Here is a 26,315-nt window from a genome sequence, read left to right on the forward strand (position 1 = left end):
AGATGATAGATGGATAGATATATAAACAGACAGACAGACAGACAGTCAGACAGAGTTGATAGATAGATAGACAGACAGACAGACTGAGATGATAGATAGATAGATAGATAGATAGACAGACAGACAGACAGAATAGATACTGTATATAGACATATAGATTGAAATATAGCTATTTGTCCATTTTAAATATGAATAATTTATTTTAATTTATAAAATTAAAATTTATGAAAAAAAAATAATTAAAATATATTTATTTCATTTTTTAATTAATAAGTTAACTGATTTTCTCATTTCATTTTTTAAGAAAGAAAGAATAAATAAATAAATTGCCTTACCAAAACTAAAGAGGAAATGCTATTGGCTACCTTTCAAAAGGGTGTTTCATATACTGACACAGGGTTGGGTCTGAGAAGGATTAGTTCATTTAAGCTCCTTCTGGTCGTTATGTCAAGAATAGAACAATAAGAAGTGGAGCAGTGCCCTGATATCAGCTGCTGTTTATGCAGATACTGCCTTTACATCATTACTTCTCTGAAGAAACCACAGTGGAAACGTGACTGACCGCCTTAAGGTAAGAATATACATTTGTCTGGATCCATATATCCATATAGTTTGAATGTGTCTCTATAGTAAGTGCTTGTTGTGGCAAGGTTAGGACTTTGCTGACTCTTGCAAAATTAGCAAGGCAGACAGATACACTTGTCATAGTATTCCTTGTCTTCCATTATTATACAATGAAATTAAATGAGAAAGTACCTGAATTATAAACTAAGGTCGCAATTATGGAGCGATTTCTGTTTGTTTGTTGACCGACTTGCAATCAGCTTTTTAAAAAATTGACTTTTTGGAATTAATTAGTAAAAGGATCATTTAAAATTAAATAGTTACTTAATGTACGAGGTCATTTGAAATAACAATGAACAATACTTTAACAGCATTTATTAATCTAGATTAAGTTCATTTCTACATATAACAATACATTTTCAACTTGTATAAATTGCCATTAATGAACATGAATTCACAATGAATGATAGTGTATTTATAAATAAACAGCGACACAGATGATGAAAATGCACCATGTTTCTATGTTTTAGTGTACAGTACTGTAGATGTCACACAACCAGCAGAATGAGTCGGAGGAAGAGGAGAAACAGTCGCAGGAGGAAGAGCTCCAGCAGCAGTAAACGTGAGTGTTGATCTATAAGTGGCTCCTGGGCCATGTGTGGACCGTAATCCTCTAAACACCGTCTGAGTCACGTTTAGCCCACAGCCCAGACACAGGTGCCCGATTAGGGGACGCCTATTCTCACAGCACTCGCCATCACACTGAAATCTGCTTTGAAATCTATAAAATCACAATGAAAATGTATCAAATTATAATTTTACAAAAAAAATGTTCGAAAAACAGAATTTAGAATAGTTGACTATATTTAGAATATAATCGTAATGCCCTTACATTGGCACCAAAAAGTATAAGCCACACATAAGAAAATCATTGTATTAGATAACAAAATATCAAATCTAGAGGCATTTGCAAATAAATGGTACTAGAGCTCTTCATAATGGCATCCAGACGCCAAGACAAGTGTGGCTTAAGTGTCCAAATACTATTTGAGGTCACTCTCTCCACCCTGTTTTGCAACACGGAAGTAAGCTATTATCCTTATGTATGTGTGAGACTTCTGATTCATTGACTGTTGTACACTGTAAAAACAAAATCCGTAAAATTTACGGTAAAAAAACGGCAGCTGTGGTTGCTACAGTTTTTAACTGATATAATGTTAATATACCAACCTATTGAAGTACTGAAATCTGTTTTGTAGCTTTGTAATACACTGATAACCACCAAATGCAGGAGGTGATGAGAAAGTCACATGATGAACCAAAGCCCATCACAAGCAGCTTTTAAATAATAACATATATAGAAGGTGCACAGCATCATTCACACAAACACTAAACACCATCACGGTAACACACATGAAACTGAAATAATGCAATAAACATTCATTTAACAACATTAGGTGTAACACACAACCCTAATATACAAAACTGATAAGAAAAAACTAAGAAGAAACATAGTTATTTCAACAAAAAAAACATCACATTTGAAATGTAATGCAGGGAATTCTGGGAATGTCGATTTACGGTTATTCACTGTAAATTATGCGGTATTTTTTACTTCCAAAAACGGTATACTACCGTAAAATTAATGTCCAATACATGTAATGTCAAATACAGTTTTTCACCGTATATAGTAGGGGAATTTACCGTTAACCATTTAACAGGTTTTTACTGTAGCATTTTTACAGTCTTTTACCGTTAAATTCACGGTCATTTTTTACAGTGTAGGTACATAACTAAGAATAACAAAGTGCAGGTAAGACTATTTGTACTACAATACAAACCAGTGTTTTTATGATTATGATAATAAATTGAAATAATATGATAACAAACATAACATGTAATCCATTAGTGATTCCAAATGACATGATAAAAACTGTAGTTAGTAACGTAAGCCATTACATTACACATTTAGGTAATATACATTCTGATTACTTTTGGATTGCTTTTGACCAAACTCGTTTTAACTTATAATAAAACTAAGTTAAAATAAAACAAGTTATAGAACAGTTAAACCACTAAAACAGGTGCAGGAGAAAAAAAGTAAAACTCGTTTCAAACATTGATTTAAATATGGTAGTCTTTTAATATATTGCTTTAAAAATGCAAAGAGAATGAATATTTGATTTGATTATTAGAAAATTCCACGATATTGGCTTTAAACATTACATTACGACAGGTTTCCCCAAACTGGGGTTTGTGAGTTTAATAAAAGCTAATAATTAATTAAATAAAAAAAATTTAAATGAAAATGCATCATTTTAAAATAATAAGAATCCAAACATCTGCATGTCATGTGACCATTAACCAACATCAGAGAAACGTGAATATGTCAATGTGTTACTTAATAATTAACTTATTACCTTACAATATTAGGGGGTACTTCAAGTAAAAATATTTTTGGCTGACAAAAAAAAAAGTTTTGGAATCACCGCATTACATGTAAGCAAGAAATAATGTGAATTTGTGCATTTTAATGTATTTGAATGACAGAAGCCTTCCAAAGACATATTAATATATGGTTAAAAAACCCACTGAGTGATAATTCAAATAAAAATGAATGTGTCCATCAGTAGTTGATGCAACATTGAAATGTTGAGAAAACACTTTTTAAAATTTAAAATGATTTTTGTAAATCAAATGCTGTCTCAGTTTTCTGTGTAGTTATAGCCTCCTGACTAATGACTGGTCTTTGTATGAATGTCCATAAAGTTGCAAGACTTTCTGAATGTTTATAAGCTGTAGGCTATTTTAGAAAGGAACATTTAAAAGATGAAAAATCAATCAATTCTGAGTAATTTATTTCTATTGTGTGAATAATACGTAGTCAATATAAAGTAACCGTAGTCTGATTATATGTATGTTCAAATGTAATATAATCTTAATTTTTGGAATCTGACTATGTAATCCAGATTACATGTAATTAGTTAATGCAGCATAACAGAGTGTTTTTATACTGCTAAAATAACTGGAAATGGGTGACACCAGAAGCCTTGCACATTACATTAAAAATAGGTGGATATGCCTATAAAGTATTTCCTTGATAGGTTAAACAACATTATGATTGCTAAAATGAAGCTTTTTTGGCTATTTCCTTCAAACATTAACAAGGATTCTGTTACAAATACGACTGAAGAAAGATATCAAGAAAGGGGTGTGCAATGCAACATATCTAAACCTCTTTTTCTTTTAAAATGTAATATAATCTTAATTTTTGGAATCTGACTATGTAATCCAGATTACATGTAATTAGTTAATGCAAGCAGCATAACAGAGTGTTTTTATACTGCTAAAATAACTGGAAATGGGTGACACCAGAAGCCTTGCACATTACATTAAAAATAGGTGGATATGCCTATAAAGTATTTCCTTGATAGGTTAAACAACATTATGATTGCTAAAATGAAGCTTTTTTGGCTATTTCCTTCAAACATTAACAAGGATTCTGTTACAAATACGACTGAAGAAAGATATCAAGAAAGGGGTGTGCAATGCAACATATCTAAACCTCTTTTTCTTTTTGTACAGAATGCATCTCTCCATATAATTTTCAGAGGCACACTATGGTGGACACTGTGGAAGCTGCAGAGAAAGGAGAAACTGACTCCTTCTGTAAAGAGCATGTACTGTCAGTGTCTGAAGACGAGAAGGAGACTGAGACTCCAACCACGGAGAAAGAAATCAGAACACGGAGTTGTGAAGATTTCTTCCTGGACAAAAAGAAAAAATACAGACAAAAGCCAAACTCAGAACCAATTGACAGAGGTCCAGGGTTAAAAATCACACATTCTGTGACCATCGATAACTTTGGACTGTCTTCTCCCAGAGTTGTGTTCGACCGATGCCATGAAGCAACGGTTAGTAGTGTGATAGCAGTCACAACCACTGAGGTCAAATGCATGAGCCCAAATATGAAGCTTGAGATCAATGTCGTGACATCAGATGATTCAAATATCAAGACCACCTTTATTCTTCAAAACTGCAGAGACAAAAGAGAAGAGGCTCATTTTAGAACGGAGAATCATCAATCTCCAAAAGACACACACGTCTACTCATGGAACCAACATGGAGCAGATTACAAACAAAACACCAGTGAGAATATTAGCTATACGATTAGCATTGCAGAGCTGAATGCAGAGTCAACACATGATTCAAAGAGTCAGAGCTCATGGGATGATCCTGAAGAAATGGCTTGCCGTAAAAGCTGCTGTAAAAATAACTTCCGTTGGGGAAACACCGGTGGCCAGACGGACACTGATTTCACACTGGTTGATGGATCTTCCTGTTGTTCATCACCCTCTGATTTCTGGCAACATCAGAAACAGCGCTCACTGCCCAGCAGTCTCAGTAATGAGGCATTATGGGATATCCCTCCCCCTGATGAATTTGCTGATAAGAAGACTAGTGCACTGGATTTCCTTGCAGAAAATGTTGCATCGTGTCAGATCAGTTCCAGAGAAAGATTCACTGACCACCACAACACTAACTGCACGCAGACAGCATCTGAGGTTACCTTGTGCAAAGAGTTTACACGCCAGAATACACTGGATGGGGACAACAGGACAACTGTGGCCAGGTGCTGTGAACGGCTATCCGACTTGAGTCCTCAGGAACACTTATTCATGAATCCCAGAGCTTCAATAAACAGATCTTCTTTCACTAAAAACTTCATCGAAAATCACGAAAGGAAGACGCGTTTGCGCAACAACAGCATCGCCATCCTAGAAAGCAAAACTCATCCTGCAGGCTACATGGACATTCCTCCCAAAAGACGAAAGACGTACCCGGGATTGACATATCAAATGAGTCAAGCCAGAGAGAGCATTCCCTCATACAGAGAGTCGTTTTCCTCTGGCACACTGTTTTTCACGCAGTCTCTTCCCTCTCAAGCAGACAGGATGGGAAGATTTTATGTAGAAGACGAAAGATTTCGTCCACTTGGGAGCCGCAAATCTTCCAGTAGTAGCAGCTATAGACCAAGCTCAAGCTCTACAACCGGTCCCGACTCTTGTATTCCCAAATTCAAGGCTTACAGCTCAATGAAAAATCCATTCTATCCATCCAGGTCCGATGAGAGTCCAGAAGAAGTCTTCTTTAGAGGCGAACAATATCAGGGGCCGTCGCAGCTAGACGAGATGGAGCAACTGGGTTCAGATGTCGCTGCAGGAATGATGATCGATGATGGCACGGATCAAGACAGCACCTCAGCGGGACAACCTGAGCTGAACGAAGTCAATGAAAGTGGCTTTGACGAGGAGATGGTGGAGTTGGATGGGTCAATTTCTCCAGGTGACACCATGGAGAGCCATCAAAGGGAGCTTCTTATTCACGTCATCCCACCTTCACTGTGCAACTCTGAAGAAAAAATCAATGAAGGATTACCCAACAGTATCAAGCATCACACGTGGGACGGAGATGAAGCTGACGCTCCAAAGAAACGGAGAGGTTCGGTAATGACAATAATCACTGGGGACTGTGAGCAGAGATTTCTACAGGGCAACCATGTCTTCTCATTTGATGAGGACGTATCACAGGAACATCAGATAGATGCTTTGAGCCCTGTGATTGAGTCTCCTACCGGGTCTCCAATAGAGGATCTTGCCAGTATCAGAGAAGCTGTGGAAGAGGTCGCAGACTACTCCCAAGCACAAAAAACCACAACCTCTGCAAACACTAAGGACACACCTTCTCAACAGCCTGGAGAAGTGCAAACAAATGAATTCCTGGAGAAAATAAGCACAGATGTCTCTAGGACAACAAAATTCTATAACAATGATTCGTCTGAACGGCAAGGTGCTTCAAAAAGTGAGCATTGAAATATTTTATGCTTTCTTATTGAACGATCCAGTTTTGAAATACCATGTCTGGCTAGCAGACGCTCGTGTGTCCTCCTTTTAAGATTATATATATACTTTTTTTTTTGTAATTTATTCGATGGGTAAGTAAATAAATTAATTTCATCGTGGTTACTGAGGTGGACACAAGTAAGTTATCAAGAATACGGATCTGATTAGCACAACAGCAAATGTACGTGTATGTGAAAGCAAAAGAATGAGAAACTCACTCGTTTTTTATTAGGAATAGCTTGAAGGCATTGTATAAGGCCTGTTCACATCAAGGACGATAACTAAAGTTTCAATAATCGTTATAAGTCTGTGAGAATAGGGAATCCCACACCACAACTATAACGATAATGACACAAAGGAACGATATCGCTGGAATCACTATCATGTTTTTTTTAACAACTGATGAACAATACAAATAACATTATTTGATGAAATCTGACATTTTGAAAAGACATTTTTTGCAGCTTTGTTTGACATATTATGATATATTACTTATTAACTAAAAGTTAGCAGTTTAACTTGATATCTATGTCTGCAAATATTAAAACTGTGTTGTTTAATTTCATCCACAAGTAGCCATATGTTTTCTCCCTACTGGCAACATCAAAGTCTGGTGCTATTAGTTATCTTTATAATTCTTGGTGAGCCTTAAATCACTGTGGATTATAGTGAAGTTAAGTCAAGTCACCTTTATTTAAATAGCGCTTTATACAATACAGATCAAAGCAGATGTGTCAAAGCAGCTTTACAGTGTCAAACAGAAAAAAATGTGTGCTGATAATGCACAAGGACAATAGAAAACAGTCCGTTTTTCAGTTAAAGTCAGTTCATTGTTGATCCAGTGATGTCATCGTCCAGCTCAGTTCAGCTCTCTTCAAATAGCGTTTGTGCAATCAAGCCAACAATGCTGCCAGAAATTAAGTTTCCCCAACAAAGCAAGCCAAAGGCAACAGTGGCAAGGAACCAAAACTCCATCAGTGACAGAAATGGAGAAAAAACCAAGTAAATAAATTAATTTAACTTTTAGTCTCAAAAGAACAAAATGGTCATTATTTACTGAAGAAGAAAAGCCGACACATCTGTTCTGTATAAGCTGTTGCAGAAGATTTAAAAATTAAAAATCAAAGTACAAAAAAAGGAATGTGAATTTTTTTTTTAATTTTGAGACCAAAAAGTTCTGATTTTTACGGATCTACAGACTCCGAGTTGGCAGAGCTCAGTGATTTTGCCTTTTCTGATTTCAGTTTAAATAAATAAATAATATTGTATGTTAAGTTAATATTAAGTGAGATACATTTTAGACACAACATCGTCAATACCAACAGTTTTTGCTCTATTCTGCCAACAAAAAAAGTCACAGCACAACCGTTGTGTCTCTGATCAACACAGTAGTATTTTGTTCCTGAATGATTCACCATTTTTGAATGAATCAGTTGAGTCAGTGATTCAATGACCCATTCATAAAGACAGTCACTTGCTTTGAATGAATCAGTCCTTTTGAATCATTGAATGAGTGAATCAGTGACTCACTGAGAAAGACAGGGACTTCCCTTCACTACTGGTTTTAGTTCATATTTAGAGTTTACATAAAATAAATAAATTAATATATTAATACATTTAAGAATTTACATGAAAGGGGGACAAATACATTTAAAAAACAAATTTTAGAGTCATTTAGAAACCAAAGTGGTCATTCTTCTCATTCAGCCTGTCATGTTAATAATTTTGCATGTTGTTGTGAGAAAAACAAGAGAGCGAGAGAGAGAGAGAATTCAGGACATTTTTGTTTACAGTTGTTTTTTATGATTAGCAAGTTTGGATCTGTGTTGTCCAGAGTCAAATCTGTGCCCTGAAGCAGAAAATTACCAAAACAACTAAAATAGTATTAGAGTTTTGTTGGCTTTGGCTTTACAATGTTGCTGTCATCAGGCCTTGATTTGTATCGATTTTTGCGTATTTTATCATTCTTAGATTCATTAGAGGTCAAAGAGCTCCTCAGGCCTCCAACAGACTCCATTCATAAAGATTCAGAGGAGCATTCAGACCACTGGGCAAAGAGGCGGAAGCTCTTCAAAGAGAGCAAACAGCGCAGTTCTGCAGGAGGAAGTTCTATAACTAGCATTATCACAGAGGAATCAGGTAATCACTCACACACATGCTCATTACATTTGTCATGTGTGAAGTGTCTGATTGGCTTCGAAGGAAGTTTCTGTGCAAATGGCAAAACTCTGCAAGAAATGGACTTATATGCTGTGAAATGCATTCCATCCTATTCATTGCGGGGGTGTGAAACTCATTTTAGGTCGCAAGCCGTAGTGGTCTTAACATCACCTTTTGTGGGTCGATTCTATTATTTGTTAAACCTTCATGTAATTATGGAGACCAAATGCACAGTTTGCACATACTCTTCAAGAGGTAATAAAGTCCAAAATCTACTTTATGCTATTTTATTACATATCACATTAATATATTGATGTAATACATTAAAGTATTAGATATTATATTCAAACAAAATGGAGGACATAGAATTGAGTAACTTAATTCACTTTATATATGTTATATAATTAATTATTTGTGATATATATATAATACGCTATGGAAAAAAATAAGAGACCACTTGAAAATTCTCAATTTCATGGATTTAATGGATTTGCTAGGTATGGCTTTGAGAAAAATGTAAATTTTTGTTTTATCGTATAAAGATATGATAACATTTCTTCAGAATTTCAAATAAAAATATTGTCATTTAGTCATTTTTATCATTGCAGAAAATGACAATTGGTCAAAATACCAAATGTTTTAATTTGTTGTGATTGAAAATCAGGGTTATTCCACCAAATGACATTAAAACATTTGCATTGTGTTGTCTAAAAATGCATAAAAATGGCACCTTTTTTTGTTATGTTGACTAATTGTTATTTCATGCTCTAAATGACAATATTTTTATAAAAATTTGGAAAAAATGTCATCAGTAGTTTACAGAATAAAACTAAAATTACGTTTTACTCAAACACATAGCTATATATTGTAAATCCAGAGAAATTACTATTGACTATCAAAATGTAGACCACTGTAGGTAGAATGCATTTTACTTTAAATACTGACTTCTGTTTTTTCATCATTAAGACACAATGAACTCTGAGGACACTCGTTCGGTGGACATGTCAATGCGGGATATTGAGGACAGAGGATTTTACACTGAAACCTTTCACTCAGTATCATGGATATACCATGGAGATGAAGTTAACCAGAATGATAGTCCACACTGTCTCACCAGCTGTACTCGACCAGCAGCCAGTGGGTTCATAGCATTCTAAGATGATTATAGGTTAGAACTGGCTATTTATGATTTACGGTGTTTAAAGATGCATTATATATTTCAGTTCGTGAGCGGACGGTGAAAATCAGCAAAGGCATGGGCGAGTATCCATGGGGCTTCAGAATTCAGTTCTCCAAACCCGGTCATCTAGTTGACATGGTCTCTGCTGACATTCAGGGCTGTAGAGGTCGTCTCTAGGTGCTGATCCACCATCTGATCTGGATACAGACTCAATCTGGTGGCTGCGGTGACCTCGGAGTAAGAAAGAAACAGACTAATATTAGCGTAGATGCCATTCTTATGATGTAACGAGTACATCGGGTGTTATGGGAAGGTGTTCCCGGTTCCGGTTGACCTAATTAACGCAGCCTAACAATCCTTTAATGGATTTGAATATAGAAATGTGATAGTGTGTTATGTGTAAGCCAGGTTAAAGAGATGGGTCTTTAATCTAGATTTAAACTGACAGAATGTGTCTGCCTCCCGAACAACATGTAGATTGTTCCAGAGTTTAGGCGCTAAATAGGAAAAGGATCTGCCCTCCCGCAGTTGATTTTGATATTCTAGGTATTATCAAATGACCAGAGTTTTGAGATTGCAGTGGACGTGAAGGACTATAATGTGATATGAGCTCATTCAAGTACTGAGGAGCGAAACCATTCAGGGCTTTATTAGTAATTAGCACGATTTTCAAATGTATTCGTTGTTGAATCGGGAGCCAGTGCAGAGTTGACAGAACCGGGCTAATATGGTCATACTTCCTGGTTCTAGTAAGAACTCTAGCTGCTGCATTTTGGACCAGCTGGAGTTTGTTTATTAAGTGCACAGAATAACCACCCAATAAAGCATTACAATAATCTAACCTTGAGGTCATGAAAGCATGAATTAACCTTGCTGCATTTGACATTGAGAGCAATTTAGATATTTTTTTAAGATGGAAAAAGGCAGTTTTACAAATGCTAGAAACATGGTTTTCAAAGGAAAGATTGCTATCATATAGCACACCTATGTTCCTAACTGATGACGAAGAATTAACAGAGCAGCCATCAAGTGTTAGACAGTGTTTTAGGTTATTACATGCAGAGGTTGTTGGTCCAATAATTAACACCACTGTCTTTTTAGAATCTAGCAGTAAGAAATTACTAGTCATACAGTTTTTTTTAAAGCAACGGTCCTAGCCTTGTGGCACTCCATACTGCACTTGTGAACTATATGATACCTCTTCATTCACTGCTATGAATTGATGGCGGTCAGATAATATGATTTGAACCATGCCAATGCAATTCCACTAATGCCAACATAATTTTCTAGTCTATTCAAAAGAATGTTGTGGTTGATAGTGTCAAACGCAGCACTAAGATCCAGTAACACTAATAGAGAAATACATCCACGATCGGATTATAAGAGCAGGTCATTTGTAACTCTGATGGGAGCCAAGCTTTTTTTTTTTTAATTGTTACCTTTAAATTGTTTTGGATGTTTTTTGTATTTTCTAGTTCGGGGAACAGACACAGTCTCTATAGTATGATATCTAGGTGAAAGAGTCTCTATGTGCTGAGAATTAACTGACTTCTGTGACGTGAGGCAGCTAGCAGACGGTCAGTTTAGCCAGTCTTTCTGCTTCCTGACCTGGGCCCCAGTTAGTCAACTACAGACTCTAAGACAATAGCCCCTTTCACACACACAGTTTTTACTGGTAAATTACCGTTAAGAGATCATGTGTGAACAGGACCTTTTCAAAAATACCGGTAAATTCGTCCTGGCAATTTTCCAGTATAATTCCACTTGTAACATTACCAGTAAATTACCGGTAATGCGCTCTGTGTGAACGCAGCACAAGATTAGCGGTATGCACACGTACAAGTATAGAACGCGCTGACGTAAGACTTCTACTCTGGGCCAATCATAACATTCTGACGCAGGTGACGCATTTACTCCGTGCTGTTTACGGAAGTCAAAGAAATGTCTAAAAATGTCTCTGGGACAAAAGCAGCTGCATAAATGTGAATGTTTGACACAAAAGTGAAAACATCAACAAAAACACTGACCATTGATGAGTGAATGGTGCTTTACAGTAAAAAAGATGGAACGTCGTTGCCCGTGTAAACAGCACGTTTTTAAATTTACCGGTAAAGTCGTTCCGGTAATTTAACCGCAATTTACTGGTATTACTGTGTGAAAGGGGCCATGTTTCTAGAGAGAAGAGCGGTGTTTTGTCCAGCAACTATGGCGCCTCATAGTCGCTCTGCTGTGGGGGCTCTGCAAACGGAACCGATTTATGTACGGGACTACATAATCTAAGGCCTTCTGAGGGTAAGGGTCCAACTAAGTCCCTCACATTCTTACTATCCTCAGTTAAAGTTTGGATGTGTGTCTCTAGCTCTGAAATCTTCTCTGTCAGCCTAACTATTTCCCTGCATTTATCTCGTAAATCCCTCACCGCTGGCAGAGAAGGCTACACTATACATGTGGCAAGCAGTGCAAGTGACAATTACAGGAGAAGACGCCATGATGACTCAACGTGATTGTTGAATGATTCGAACTTACCACAGTTGTTTGATGAACTTATGAAAAACAGAGCGAGAGAGAGAAAAGAAACTGAGCGAGAGATAAATGAAACGGTATGTTGCGAATGACAGGCTAACAGGCTAATGGAATGCTAACGCGCTGCGCTAGCAGTTTAGATTAAAAAGCGAACAGTGTCAAATTAGTTTGATAGATAGTATCAGAAATATGGTGAGAATTAAGATATATTTTAGCAGTTTAGACAACAGAGAGTGATAGTAAGATTCCAACAGAAAAACAAAGCTACACGGAGCTCCAATTGCAAAACCACTGAGCAGCACAGCAGACAGGAACCAGAAGTCAGAGCAACAGGTTCAGTTTTTATAGTGTCAGGCAAATGCATAAAATAAAATGTACTAGATTTTAATGAGATTACTCTCCTAAAAGAGCTGGTCTGATTGTAGTACTAAAACGCTTCAGTTACTTACGTAACCGTGATTCCCTGAGATAAAAGAACGAGTGTTGCATTAATACGCTTATGGAAAACTCCTGTTTACTCTGATACTGAAACCTGATTTGATCACATTCGTGTAGCTGCACGAACCAATGGGCATCATCCCAATCTTTCGACTGAAGCGTCAGTCATCGACTCGCATGCAGCCTTATGGCATGGCAGCCTACAAACCAATCATTCCCTAATCTCAGGGAACCTAGGTTGCGTAAGTAACCCGAAGCATTCCCTTTCGAATGGTCTCTCCCATTGCTTAACACGCTTAACGCATCCAATAGCACCGTGCTATAAGCAAGTGCAGAACGAAGTCGCTGTGCGAGCCCAACCCTGTAGCACCCATGGTGAGGGCTCCTGTAAGCATGAGCTAATAATGAGACCCAAGCCTCTTAGGCTGAGGATTACATAGCACAACCCTCCCAAACTTACGAAGTGGGTTAGGTAAATTAAGTGGACAAAATTCATGTTTGCAGGACAGGAACGTCCAAGTTATAAAACTGGGTGAAGGTAGACGGTGACGACCAGTTGGTGGCTGCACAGATATCAGATATAATAGAAATCCCGTTGGACCAAGACCAGGAGGAGGCCATTCCTCTGGTGGAGTTGGCCCTCACTCCTATAGGACACTGTAAGCTTGCTGAGGCATAAGCCAGCCCTTTAGAGTGGCCTCTGAAGCATACAAAGAGCTGTTCTGAGTGCCGAAACGTGCCAGAAACAGGAAGGCTCCACAGCTCTGGCCGGGAATGCCAAATCATGCACCTTGCTTGCGAGAGGAGGTCCATCCTCTGTGGTATCGGCCAGGGGGCTTCCGATAGCAGCTGAATCAACTTGGGGAACCACATCTGTTTCCTCCAGATTGGGGCCAACAGGAGGATCGAAGATCTGACTTCCCTGACCCGTCTAATGACCTGAGGAAGCAGGGCAACCGGGGGGAAGGCATACAGGCGAGTGCTGGGCCAAACGTGGGCCAGTGCTTCTCAATGCTTCAAAAGATTAATTGGGCAGTGAAAGTTGTCTTCTGAGGTAAAGAGGCCCACCTTTGCCCTGCCGAAGACACACCAGATCATTTGAATCATTTGGGGATGTAGTCTCCATTCTCCTGGAGTTACATTGCCCCTGGACAGCATGTATGCCCCTTGGTTCAATCTGCCCGGCACGTGAACTGCTCTCAGCGAGAGGAGTTTACATTGTGCCCATAAAAGAACGCGTCAAGCCAACCTGTGAAGGGAGTGTGACCTGTGACCCGATTGTAACAGGCAAGGAGACCTCCAAGGGGCCACAGCTCTTATGCAGCACTTTGAGACAATACTGGAGGGGCTGCATGTGAAGCAGGCCCAGAGGAATCACAGAGGAAGCTGCCGTCATGAGGCCAAGCATCCTCTGGAAAGCCCTGAGGGGACGTGAAAATTCCAGTTTGAATGACGCCGCTAGTCGCTGAACAGTCAGGGAGCATTCCTTAATGGTGTATGTGTAATCCATGGTGTAATCCATGTCCGCCATGTCCATAATCCATCTGGGCAGAATCGATAACTATCCCCTGAAAGACTACCCGCTGGCTGGGAGACAAACAGTTCTTGCCTAAATTGATTTTCAACCCAAGCTGCTCCAGGTGGCTGAGCAACAGTGACCTGTGAGCGATGAGTTCTTGTTCTGATCTGGCTAAAACCAGACAATCGTCGAGGTAATTCAAAATGTGGATTCTCATCCATCTGCCTCAGAGGGGAAAGAGTCATGTGTTCATGCACTTCGTAAAAGTGTGTGGGGCCAGAGACAGTCCAAATGGCAAGACTGTGTATTAATAGGCCACTCCCTCAAATGTGAATCTCAAGAAAAGTCTTTGAATGGGGGGCTATTGGGATGTGAAAGTAAACGTCTTTCAGATCCACTGATATAAACCAGTCTGGGGGGGATTTGTTTCAAAGTCAGCATCTAAAAACGGCCGTCTCATGAGCAAGCAGTTCAGATGCCTGAGATCGAGAATTTCCCTGAGCCTGCCATCTTTCTTGGCAACGAGGAAGTAATGGCTGTAAAAGCCTGACTCGCTGTTCACTACAGTAACCATTTTCATGGCTCCTTTTGCAGGCAGTGTCTGCACTTCAGGCCGGAGAACGTGAGCCTCGTTCAGTGGTTTTTAGAACCCAACTTGACACATTCGGGATAGCTTTCCAAGCCTGAAGCTGGATGGCAAGTGGTCTGAGTTTTTCTAGTGGCAGTTAGAGACTTCTTTGAGAGAGTCCAGGCCTCAGCAAGAACTGACACTCTCCTCTTCCTCTCTGTTTGGATCAGGACAGCTTCTGAGAGACAGGGTCCAACGTCACTCTGAGGCGGGGACCTTGATGCCTAGGAAGCGGGTTTTGTTTCACTGTCCGGGGGTGCTGCTGAAGCCCAGGCTCAGACTTAGGCTGGGGCTGAGGTGGCACCAGCTTGGCAGGCTGCTGAGAGGATGGAGCCTTCTGGCAATTTGAAACAACCGCCGCACTGGAGCTCTTCGGCAGGAAGTGACGCATTGCCTGCGATGACTTCTGTGCCGCTGTAAACTGCTCAGCAAAACCATCTACGGCAGGGCCAAACAGTCCCTTGGGAGAGACTGGCGAGTCTAGGAAGGTGACCTTGTCAGCATCCCTGATCTCCGTCAGATTTAGCCAAAGGTGGCGCTCCAGCACCACCAAGTTGGCCATGGCTTTGCCGATCGCCTGCACAGTGGCCTTAGTTGCGCGCAGAGTCACATCAGTTGCTGTGCGTAGCTCTTTGAAGGTGCGGAGAAGTTTGGTCGAAACACATGGAGCACTTCCTTCTCCACTGAGGGTTAGGTTTAGGAGTAGAGCTTCATTCATGTTTTTTTATACAAATAGTACATTTCTTACAAATCACACAAATTAATACTAAATCGCCATTTTGTATAATAGTTATGTTTTGTCTTGAGGTCAGGTTGGAACCGCTGGAATCCTGCCTTCTGTAATCAAATTAAACACACTTGTGGATTGATTTCTAAAACCTATATCAACCTTGAACAGATAGGTTCATGGTTACTTTATATTATTCATAATCATTCCTTTATATAATTCAGTATGTTGGAAGAAAAATATTGCAGGCATCAGTGATACTAGGTTTGGCCTTATTAATTCGTGCTGCCGCACACTCACAAGTCACTATTTTAGAGAGGCTATGAATCCAATGTGTTTTTGCACACATGTGCGGTGTAAACCAGTTCTGTGTTAGTCTTCTTTGCAGCCATAAAACCTGCCAACAACATTCTCTTTTGCGTTAAACTTGCACAGAAGTCCCACTGCTGATCATTTTTGATTTAAACACTTTGAATTGTAGTAGCAAGGAGTGTGCTGTACATGGGCCATTTTCCTCAGATGTCGAGATCTCAGATGGAGTCAGATAAAGCTGTTGGTGTGCTGTGTTTCAGATGGAGCAGCGGAGGAGGCAGGGCTGCAGGTTGGAGACTATGTGCTGGCGGTAAACGGCACTGATGTCACAAGTGTGCCACACTCAGAAGCAGCTGACCTCGCACGACAAGGTAGGGTGCACACTCAAAGACAACATTATTACAGCATGTCTCATGTTTACCCTGATTTGCAGTTTGGAGGAATCGATACCAGCTGAAAGTCAGAGCCAGTCTGCAGATTTTGGGCAGTCAGAAATGGCACATTTCACATGAAACTGTGTAGTGTAGAATGGCAACAGACTCCAATGTTTATTTTATTTAGTTTTTTTTAGATTGATTTGTTTCATGCCCAGTTTTCTCTATAACATTTACATTGACTGGTAGTTGATATGTAGTTATTTATAGTCAACAGAATGGCTAATATGGACTATCAAAATAAAGTGTTACTGGTGCTATTGTATAACTTAATGAAATCATTTTGTGTTTAATTGTTTTATGTGATTTCTGGTTCGAATAATATAGGCCCAGACATTTTAACGCTGACCATTGGCTCGGATATTGGTCGAACTCCTAACACTCCACGACCAGCGTGCAGGGGTTACTTGCATAAGCGAACTCAATCCAGTTTGCTGAAAGGCTGGAGAAAGAGGTGGTTCGTGCTCAGACATGACTGCTGCCTCTATTACTACAGAAACAAGCGAGTGAGTGTAGTTTTCTGTTTCATCCCGAGTTGAACCTGTAAAATCAGAATGTGCATTGACTTACAAAATGTGTTTCTCGTTGACAGGATGAAGGGAAGAGTGGAGCTCTGTCTGCGACGAGTCTGGAAGGAGCGGTGGTGGAGGCTGACACCAGTTTAGGAAAGCCGTTTGTGTTCAGATACTGTCCTGTCTCTGGGAACCGAGTTTACTACCTGTGTGCAACATCAAACCAAGAGATGAAGAGGTGAGAACATACAGTGCTTTTTAAAATGAAGGGATCACTCTATTTATTTAATTAGAGCAATGCTGGGGACTTACAAATAAAAATAGTCAGACTGTGTGACACTTGTTCAGCTGTTTTTAAAATCGTTGAGCTTTTCCAGTATCAAGCAACAGTACTTTTCCCAACAAGTGATGGAGTAGCATAACAAAACACTGCACACAGCTTCACAACCAATCAAGATGAAACAATAATCAAGCATGCTCTCCTGGAATCATCCACAGCAATAGACATAAATTTTTGTTAATTGGTTGGTTGGTAAATAAAGACTGATCGACTGAAGTAAACAAATTACTTATTTGTGGCTCCTTCGTTTATAGCAGCATTTACTGTCTCTGTATCGAACTATTTAGTTAAATGCTGCTGTTAATTATTGAATGTTTTGGTTATAAAATTAGTGTGTTTTATAGTTGTATTTAGTGTAAATTTATTTGTAAGGTTTATTGCTGTCACCCTTGCTTTCATTCCTTCAAAATTCCTTGTTTTCTGCTCTTAAAACTGTTGATTATATAGTTTGATCGTTATATATTTTAAAAGATCCTTAAGTAGCCAAAAGGATATATGTAGTAGTTATTTTTCATTAGTAGCTTGTAGTGTAGTTAACCACTTTTTCAAGAGAAGTGCTAGACTATTAACCACTTAAAATTACGAGTAAACTTAAACATATATAAAAGTACTTGAAAAATTCGAGAAGCAACACTGCATATGATATTAAGACTTGTGTTCTTAGATTGTGTCTTGAATGTACCACATGTGAATTTTATTAATGTACTGACATATTTTTAAGCAGATTGTTTCTTGTAAAAAATTACTTTTTTACTACAAGTAAACAAATGTGTAAGTGCATGAAGACAAATACAACTCATATTCAAAATACATTCAAGTGATAGCAAGTCTTAATATCTTAGAGTGTTGCTTTAAAGTACATTTATCTTTATTTATATTTCCAAGCAGCTTTACAGAAATGTATGACCCTGTGTCTTGAATGTGATAACAGCCTTATATAATAGCCTTATTATAGCAGCCTCCTAGTGAACAACCATATGTGTAATATAAGTTGTGTGTTCATCAAATGAATTAAACAAAAAGAGCAGTCTACCTGTGACAATCATAAAAAGTGCTCTTACACAGGTTAAAAATAAAAATAAAAAATTTTCAGGGGCAAATGTTAGGATTATGCTCCGTTCTGGTCTGTATCTGTCTGCCTCTCTGTGTACCTCATTAGTGTCTATGGTTTCCTTAGTTATCTATGTTCTCATTTATCATGTGTTTTTCATAGTTACTGATTTGGTTTCCCTCATTTTTGATTCGCTTCACCTGTGTCCCATCTAGTTTCCTTCGTTTGCTCTATGTATTTAAGTCCTCAGTTTGAGTTAGTTCCCTGTTCAGTATTGTTTATGTCTGTGTTACTGTCTTGGTGTTCTGTTTGCCTTGTACTCCCTTGCACAATCAATTTTGTTTCAGAGGGACTGCCAATACTTTAAGGCGATTAATAATGCACATACCAAAAATCATCTGGTGAATAGCAAATAATGAAAAAATAAGTTTGTAATTGTTTGTTTTTCAGGTGGCTGGAGGCTATGGGTAGAGCGGTTCATCCTATTACTCAGGTAACTTCCTAATGAAATGTGCATGTATTATTTGCTGTGGCATCATTAACCATACCTAAAAGATGGTATTTCATTCTACTATTAATATGAATAAACAGGATCAATGAATAAATCAGTGTCTTGCTAAATTGAATCGCATTGGTTGAAAGAAAGCAATGTTGTTGTGGTAATGCTCATAATGCTAATGATGGTGATTGCTGAAGCAGAATCATGTGTGGATGGACGTCACTCGGCACAACTCAAATCTGCCCCCTCTGGCAGTCAAGAACCCAGAATGCCTTGGGTTACTCCACCAGCTGGACAGGACCAAGGACTCATGGGTGCAGCACTACTGTGTGCTGAAAGATGGATGCCTCTATTTCTATGCAAGCATTCGGTCAACCTGCGCGATAGGTACGTATTAGAACTGTTACAGTGCAACTGTTGGAACTGCTGTATTGTTGTACAACTGCTAATGAAAGAAGACTTCATAAATCAAGACTCCAGATAAAACAAAACAACTCTATGCTGAAATTAAACTCCCAGTATATACTACATGGGCAAAAGTATTGGGAATTATGAAATTCATGCTCAACTGTAAATGGTATTATTGACAAGCAGAAGCGTTTAGGAACAGCAGCAGCATCACCACGAAAAGTCAAAATGCGTGGTCACTCGGGGTGCACATAGTTCATAAAAGTCGCTGATGCTCTGCTGATTCCATAGCTGAAGAGTCCCAAACTTCCACTGGCATTAATTTCAGGATAAAAACTGAATGGCGAGAACTTCATGTAATCCTTCCTCACATCACCAGGTACACTCTTAAAAATAAAGGTGCTTCACGATGCCATAGAAGAACCTTTTTGTCTAAATGGTTCCATAAAGAACCTTTAGCATCTGAAGAACCTTGCTGTTTCACAAAAGGTTCTTTGTGGTGAAAGAAGGTTCTTCAGATTATAAAAAGGTAAGAAAGAGATGGTTCTTTAAAGAATCTTTGACTGAATGGTTCTTTGTGGAACCAAAAATGGTTCTTCAATTGCATCGCTTGAAGAACCTTTTGAAGCACCTTTATTTTTAAGAGTGTACAGTGCCAAGTGTCGGATGGCGTGATGTAAAGCATGCAGATACTGGACTCTGGAGCAGTGGAAACCTATTCTCTGGAGTGACAAATCACTCTTCTATGTCTGCCTTACTTCCAAGTGAAGGGAAAACCTAATGCTCCAGTTTACTACCAAGATATTTTAGACAATACTATGCTTCCAACTTTTTGGGAACAGTTTGGGGAAGGCCCTTTTCTATTCCAGCATGACAGTGCCTCAGTGTCCAAAGCAAGGTCCCTAAAGACATTAGGTTGGATGAATTTTGGTGTAGCACAATTTGACTTGCCCACACAGAGCCCTGACATCAACCCTATCAAACGCCTTTGGGATGAAATGGAATAGAGACTGCAAGCCAGGCTTTCTCGTCCAACATCAGCGTCTGACCTCACAAATGCTCTACTGGATGAATGGGCACAAATTCCCTCGGAAACACTCCAAGATCTTGTGGAAAGCTTTCCCAAAAGAGTGGAGCATTATAGCTGCAAAGAGGGGACCAGCTCCATGTTAATGTCTCTGTTGGTCAGGTGTCCCAATACTTTTATCCATATAGTGTATATAAATATGTATACATACATACTGTATAGTTTTATTTATGTTCTTCATATATATTATTTCATGTAAATGTATCCTGTTTTTCATAGTATATCTATAGCTTTCTTTGTATGACAACTAATAGCTCCCATTTGTCTTATTGCAGGAGGAATCTACTTGCATGGTTTCACAGTGAGGGATCAGCCAGTGGGATCCAGAAGATCTGCCATTGAGCTCAGACCTCCATCTGAAGAGTTTAAAGTGTTCTACCTCTGCGCAGAGAATGCTAATGAGAACAAACGGTAATTTACTTGATTTTGAATAATGTTTAATAATGCATTTTAAAAGCATTCAACAAGACAAGACAAGTCAAGACTTCTCTCCCCCCTTCTCTCTTAATTAACATGGTGAAGTAACATCATCCTTTTTTTCTTCTGTTCTTCCTAGATGGGTTAGTGCAATAAAATCGTCAATAGGAAAATGGCTTCCACTGCATCAGGCAATTCAAGACTACATGTGTCGCCCACCCGAGGAAACAAGAATGTGAACAAGACTGATTACAGGACAGCCTGGAGTTTCTCAACAAGTTTAATTCAGACACGACCATGTTCATACCTGAACATAATGATTTCCTAATTTTCTCTTACAATTACATCTCTGAATATCATCGTTTCTGCATTTGAAATATGCAAATACATACAAATTAATAGAACGATTAAAAAAAGGGAAATTAAATTGATAAAATAATCTGCTGTAGATATTCATGATGGAACCTAAAATAACTCCATATATAATATTCAAGTGTGACAACACAGCAGCAGCAAGTGCTTGAAGTTGTCATGGTAACCTGGTACCATGGTAATCACTGCATGCTGAAGCATAGAAATATAAATAGAAAGCTCAGAACTCAGCATCACTTCCGAGACTGAGTTACATCACTGTTCTCTCTTTCGAGATGACATCTTGATTCAGGTCCACGTAACCTTTAATGTGTTGCATGTTTCTTTGCATTCAGAGGAAAGTTTAAGAAAGAATGATGGCCTGCATTTCTGTAAACTTTTGTTGTCACACAATTTGAATTCTTATGATCCGTTTCCCATTTTCAAGATGTTCTATGTAATGACAGTGCCACTGTTATTTGTACATTATATGCATTTTCTTTATGTTTTTACTGTCTAGGCCATTTAGTTCTCTTTAGCTTGCGATAAAATATCTTCCCTCTTGTTTTAGCTCATTTATATAGTTGATGGCAATATTATGACTTTTCCTATTCTTTGTATAACTAACGATACATTTATGGCTTTTTGTATTATTATTTTTATTAGTACTCGGTGATGCTTTTTACAAAATGTAGAATTTTTACAAACTAAGGGAATATTTACACTTGGTCCCTTCATGCATTTGAATTCGTCAGATTAATAATCATCAGATTAATAATGTTCACGTATGTGCCCCGAGCAACCAAATTCATTACACTTGGCTGAAATGCATCTCAGATTACATTCACTTTAAAAAGAAAAGAAAAGTGACGTGACATGTGGCCAAGTATGGTTACCCATACTAGGAATTACATGCTGTGCATTTAAGCCATCCTTAGTGCGCGCACACACACAGCAGTGAACACACAGACACACACACACACCGTGAACACACACCCAGAGCAGTGGGCAGCCATTTATGCTGTGGCGCCTGGGGAGCAGTTGGGGGTTCAGTGCCTTGCTCAAGGGCACCTCAGTCGTGGTATTGAAGGTGGGAGAGAATGCTGTAGATTCACTCACCCCTCCTACAATCCCTGCTGGACCTGAGACTCGAACTCACAACCTTTGGGTTACAAGTCCAACTCTCTAACCATTAGGCCACGACTTCCCCTTTATGACTGGATAGCTATGGGACCAAGTGTAAATATCCCCTTTTCCTTAGAATCTGGTATAGTTGGTTCATTTAAGTGCTTGTATTGCATGTAAATAGCCTATGCAACTAAATAAGCTTGCCAAAATACAGACTTGCATTATGTTCTACCTCACAGAAGTTCTTCTTGTACGAGTTTCATGATTATACAGCTGACTGCAGATTATACATGATTACAGCTGACTGAGTCACTGGGTGGTCAAATATCTTTCTATCTATCTATATCATAATCTTTTATCAGTTTAATTATTAGTCATTTGTAATGTTTTATTCACTTGTAAAGTCATACTTTTTACTGAACTGTTGAGGAAATATATTGTTTTTTTAGGCCTATCACACATCATTTCACAGTGGGCTTTTGGTCAAGTAATCAGAAATGTTATCAAAATCAAAAATTTTTGCTTTTGTCTAAAATGTATTTCCACAGAAATTTGGCATTAGAACCTTAAATCAACTTCAAAGCTGTCAAAACAAATGACAGCAAAACAAATCGTATAAAATTAAAAAACACAAAAAATGCTTAGAAACACATTTAACATCTATTTAAAACTACAAAATACATTACAATATAAATAAAAGAAGTAGAAAAATTAATACTCTAAGACATTGATGGCTTCATTCAGAGAGCCCTAAAGTACATCAATTATACATGTACAGTTTTTGCTCATCTTTTAAGATAAAAACAATTCTGCATCAACGATCTGCTCAGAATGTTTTTACTAGTTATCCCTACTCAAGCCACTTCGACCAGTAACATACACAATATAATGGCACTTACATAATGTGAGGCATTATTATATTCAAGTCATCTGTTTCAGGCATGCCGATACATTCTGACATACAGTAGTACATTTAATAAAGAATGACTTACATACATGTAACACATTCAGTCATCTTCACAAAGTGTAAATCTGAGATTGATATATACCAGTGTTTTTCTTTTCTTTTCTTTTTTTTAGGTGCAACCATAAGGTTCATTGATACCAAACCAGAAATGTGTTCATGATAATAGACAGAAAATCATTATCAATCATCAATTATTATTATTATTATTATTAAAATTACCTATCAGTTAAAAAAATGGATAGTGTGTGTGAAAACACACTCACCAAATTACCCATATTGCAATTCACAGCAAATTCATAAAACATTTGCACACATAGTTTTTTTTTTACTAGTTATCCCTACTCAAGCCACTTCGACCAGTAACATACACAATATAATGGCACTTACATAATGTGAGGCATTATTATATTCAAGTCATCTGTTTCAGGCATGCCGATACATTCTGACATACAGTAGTACATTTAATAAAGAATTACTTACATACATGTAACACATTCAGTCATCTTCACAAAGTGTAAATCTGAGATTGATATATACCAGTGTTTTTCTTTTCGTTTCTTTTTTTTAGGTGCAACCATAAGGTTCATTGATACCAAACCAGAAATGTGTTCATGATAATAGACAGAAAATCATTATCAATCATCAATTATTATTATTATTATTATTAAAATTACCTATCAGTTAAAAAAATGGATAGTGTGTGTGAAAACACACTCACCAAATTACCCATATTGCAATTCACAGCAAATTCATAAAACATTTGCACACATAGTTTTTTTTTTACCCTTAAAAGGAAACTGAAAAGCACCTGCTTATGTAGTCGTTTGGACATGTGTGACCAAGTTAGGAATCTCTGAACTGTGTGAAACAAAAAATAATACTAAAGAGTACAGTACAGACAAAGAACCTCTCAAACAAGGATGGAACGGCATCTTTGGCAACTTTTGTGTAAGACATTTTCAGACAAGATCACTTACCAAGATCCTAATACACAGTATCAAAGCACTAAGCAGGACTGTTTCAGTTGTCATTTGGAAACAATCCTAGATTGTTCAGTATCTAAAGCATTGCACTTTCTCTATAGTAAATGAATCAGAAGTCTCACAGGACGAACAGGTCACAGTTTCCAGTTGAAGGCACACGCATTCTCCAAAGCTCGAAACACATTTTAGTTTGATTTCTCAGCCTACACTCGAGTCCTGAGTGTCCGTCCATGAGCTGCACGTCAAGCATATGTGCATTCAGAGGTTGTCAGTTTCAGCGCACCCTTACTGTGCAGTGTCTTCAGCGTCTTGAACTCCAGCGGCATGCGGTGGGGTCCCGCACTGGAAAAATAGCGATATTTCAGTCCGTCATAGTAATGATATTTAACAGGATTTCTGTTACCGTCCTTGGGGAAAGGCCAGAATCCATACAGGTGGATTTCATCACAGAAGCGTGTAGCCATTGTGTACATCAATAATCCAGTAGATGGTCGTTTGATATTTATTTTATTTGTAAGCCAGTACCTAAGAAATAAACAAACATTACTAGTTATTCCACAGGTATTATTCGCATTAAATTTATTAGGACGGTGCCTTGAATATTTTTGGTTGAATATGCCACTATACTCTGATTAAGGACTATTTGTGGTCACACGGACATCAGACTCCTGAAGCAAATATTATTATTATTATTATTATCATTAAAGGTTGTAGTGTCTTTTTTGTCTCTCTTATTTTAGTATATTCTTACATCAATTAGCAATCATCATTGCACACCTGCAGGCAATAGATAGATGTGTAAGAAAAAGAACCAAAAAGTTAAAAAAATAAATAAAACAAGCAACAAAAGAAAATCCCGCACACTATCAATACTTGCAAAAAACATCAAAAACGATTTATTATTGGCAACGTTTTCTTTTGTTGCTTTGTATATTGTTACATAAAATATATACTTTTTTTTAGATTTGTGTGTATGTGGTCTAACAACTCATTTCAACATGCTCTCTTAAAGGGAAGGTACACTTTAGATGATAGTGCTGTTAAATCTTACAAGTGCCAATTAAGAACTGTATTCTTTGTATTCATGTTGGTTTAATGTGATTTACTGTAGCAAAGCTTTACCATTTTCAAGAAGTTTATGAAATAGAAATTGCAAAACTCTATACAACAAACGAAAATGACTACCAAACAAGAACATCTGAATGTGATTGGCTTGATTGTGGTGCAGCCTTGCAAATATGAGACACGTTAACATTGGTTAACGCACTAGGTGTCATGAATTAACAATAAACAATACCTTTACATATAAAAAAATAGTTTTTACATATAGATGTTTAACATTTCAGTAGTGGTTGGTCAGAAAAGTCAAGCGAGACTGAGGCTCTTTAAAATATATTGCAAAGGAACGTACGTACAGTAACATTAATCAATTTGTATAACGTATTTAAAAATATATATTTTTCGTTCATGTGCAATTTGTCAGGCAAAATTTTAAACGGGTCATGAAATAAGGAATCAATTTTCATTACTTTTATAAAAACTTTATATAATTGGTTATCGGTATTGGCCACAACAGCCTATGAATGATCAATTATTAGTATCGGCCATGACATTCCATATTGGTGCATCCCTAATCTAAACAAATGTCTGAAATATTTCACTATGCTCAGAGTGAAGTTTTAATGAAGAAAACATCATATCTGTATTTTCTACGTACATTATTATTATTATTATTAACAATAAAAGATTAATAGTAAATTAAACTCATATTAAACAAATTAAAAATATTAAAACAGTGTACTGAAAATGTATTCATATTTAAAGTATGCTTTTAAAAGTAGGCTACGTTTACATGATATTTGGAGGTCTTTGATGTGTTTTCAGTATTAACGTCAACGATTAACTGATTAATTGATCTTTAATTTTAAAGACAATATTTCATGAATATTCCTGAAAATTGACATCCTCAATAAATACGTATACATAGGCAACATAAACAGAAAAATAGTGAGTGCACCAACACTGGACTCACACACAGACATTAATATCTACACCAACTCCGTTCTGCACCACATCAACAGTTATGTCGATAAAGTATCCACCCATAAAATAATTAAAACATCCCCCAATCAGAAACCTTGGATGAACAAGGAAAAATCAAACAGCACAGTCCCCCCCCCCCCC

At 37.7% G+C, this 26,315-nt stretch overlaps 2 protein-coding genes across 2 annotated transcripts in view; one reads left to right on the top strand and one right to left on the bottom strand.

The window, feature by feature from the left end:
* Positions 1 to 447: 447 nt before the first annotated feature.
* On the top strand, positions 448 to 21,540 carry LOC107560411 (uncharacterized). Its single transcript, XM_016244589.1, is given in 15 exon segments — positions 448 to 571; positions 1,095 to 1,186; positions 4,150 to 6,426; positions 8,439 to 8,606; positions 9,594 to 9,764; positions 9,851 to 9,928; positions 12,549 to 12,569; positions 13,095 to 13,097; positions 16,215 to 16,325; positions 16,716 to 16,894; positions 16,981 to 17,138; positions 18,742 to 18,784; positions 18,991 to 19,177; positions 20,561 to 20,696; positions 20,842 to 21,540. Coding segments are annotated over 14 exon segments (3,690 nt in total). The 5' UTR covers positions 448 to 571; positions 1,095 to 1,128; the 3' UTR covers positions 20,942 to 21,540.
* A 2,309-nt stretch (positions 21,541 to 23,849) lies between these two features.
* Positions 23,850 to 26,315, bottom strand: part of LOC107560405 (CMP-N-acetylneuraminate-poly-alpha-2,8-sialyltransferase-like) — a 10,655-nt gene continuing 8,189 nt past the window's right edge. Inside the window, exon 5 of the mRNA XM_016244573.1 lies at positions 23,850 to 24,656. Coding sequence (XP_016100059.1) covers positions 24,374 to 24,656 — 283 coding nt within the window. The 3' untranslated portion in view covers positions 23,850 to 24,373. The remainder of the gene's footprint in view (positions 24,657 to 26,315) is intronic.

Source organism: Sinocyclocheilus grahami, unplaced genomic scaffold (genome assembly GCF_001515645.1).
Source record: "Sinocyclocheilus grahami isolate Dianchi unplaced genomic scaffold, SAMN03320097.WGS_v1.1 scaffold725.1, whole genome shotgun sequence".
Classification (NCBI taxonomy): domain Eukaryota; kingdom Metazoa; phylum Chordata; class Actinopteri; order Cypriniformes; family Cyprinidae; genus Sinocyclocheilus; species Sinocyclocheilus grahami.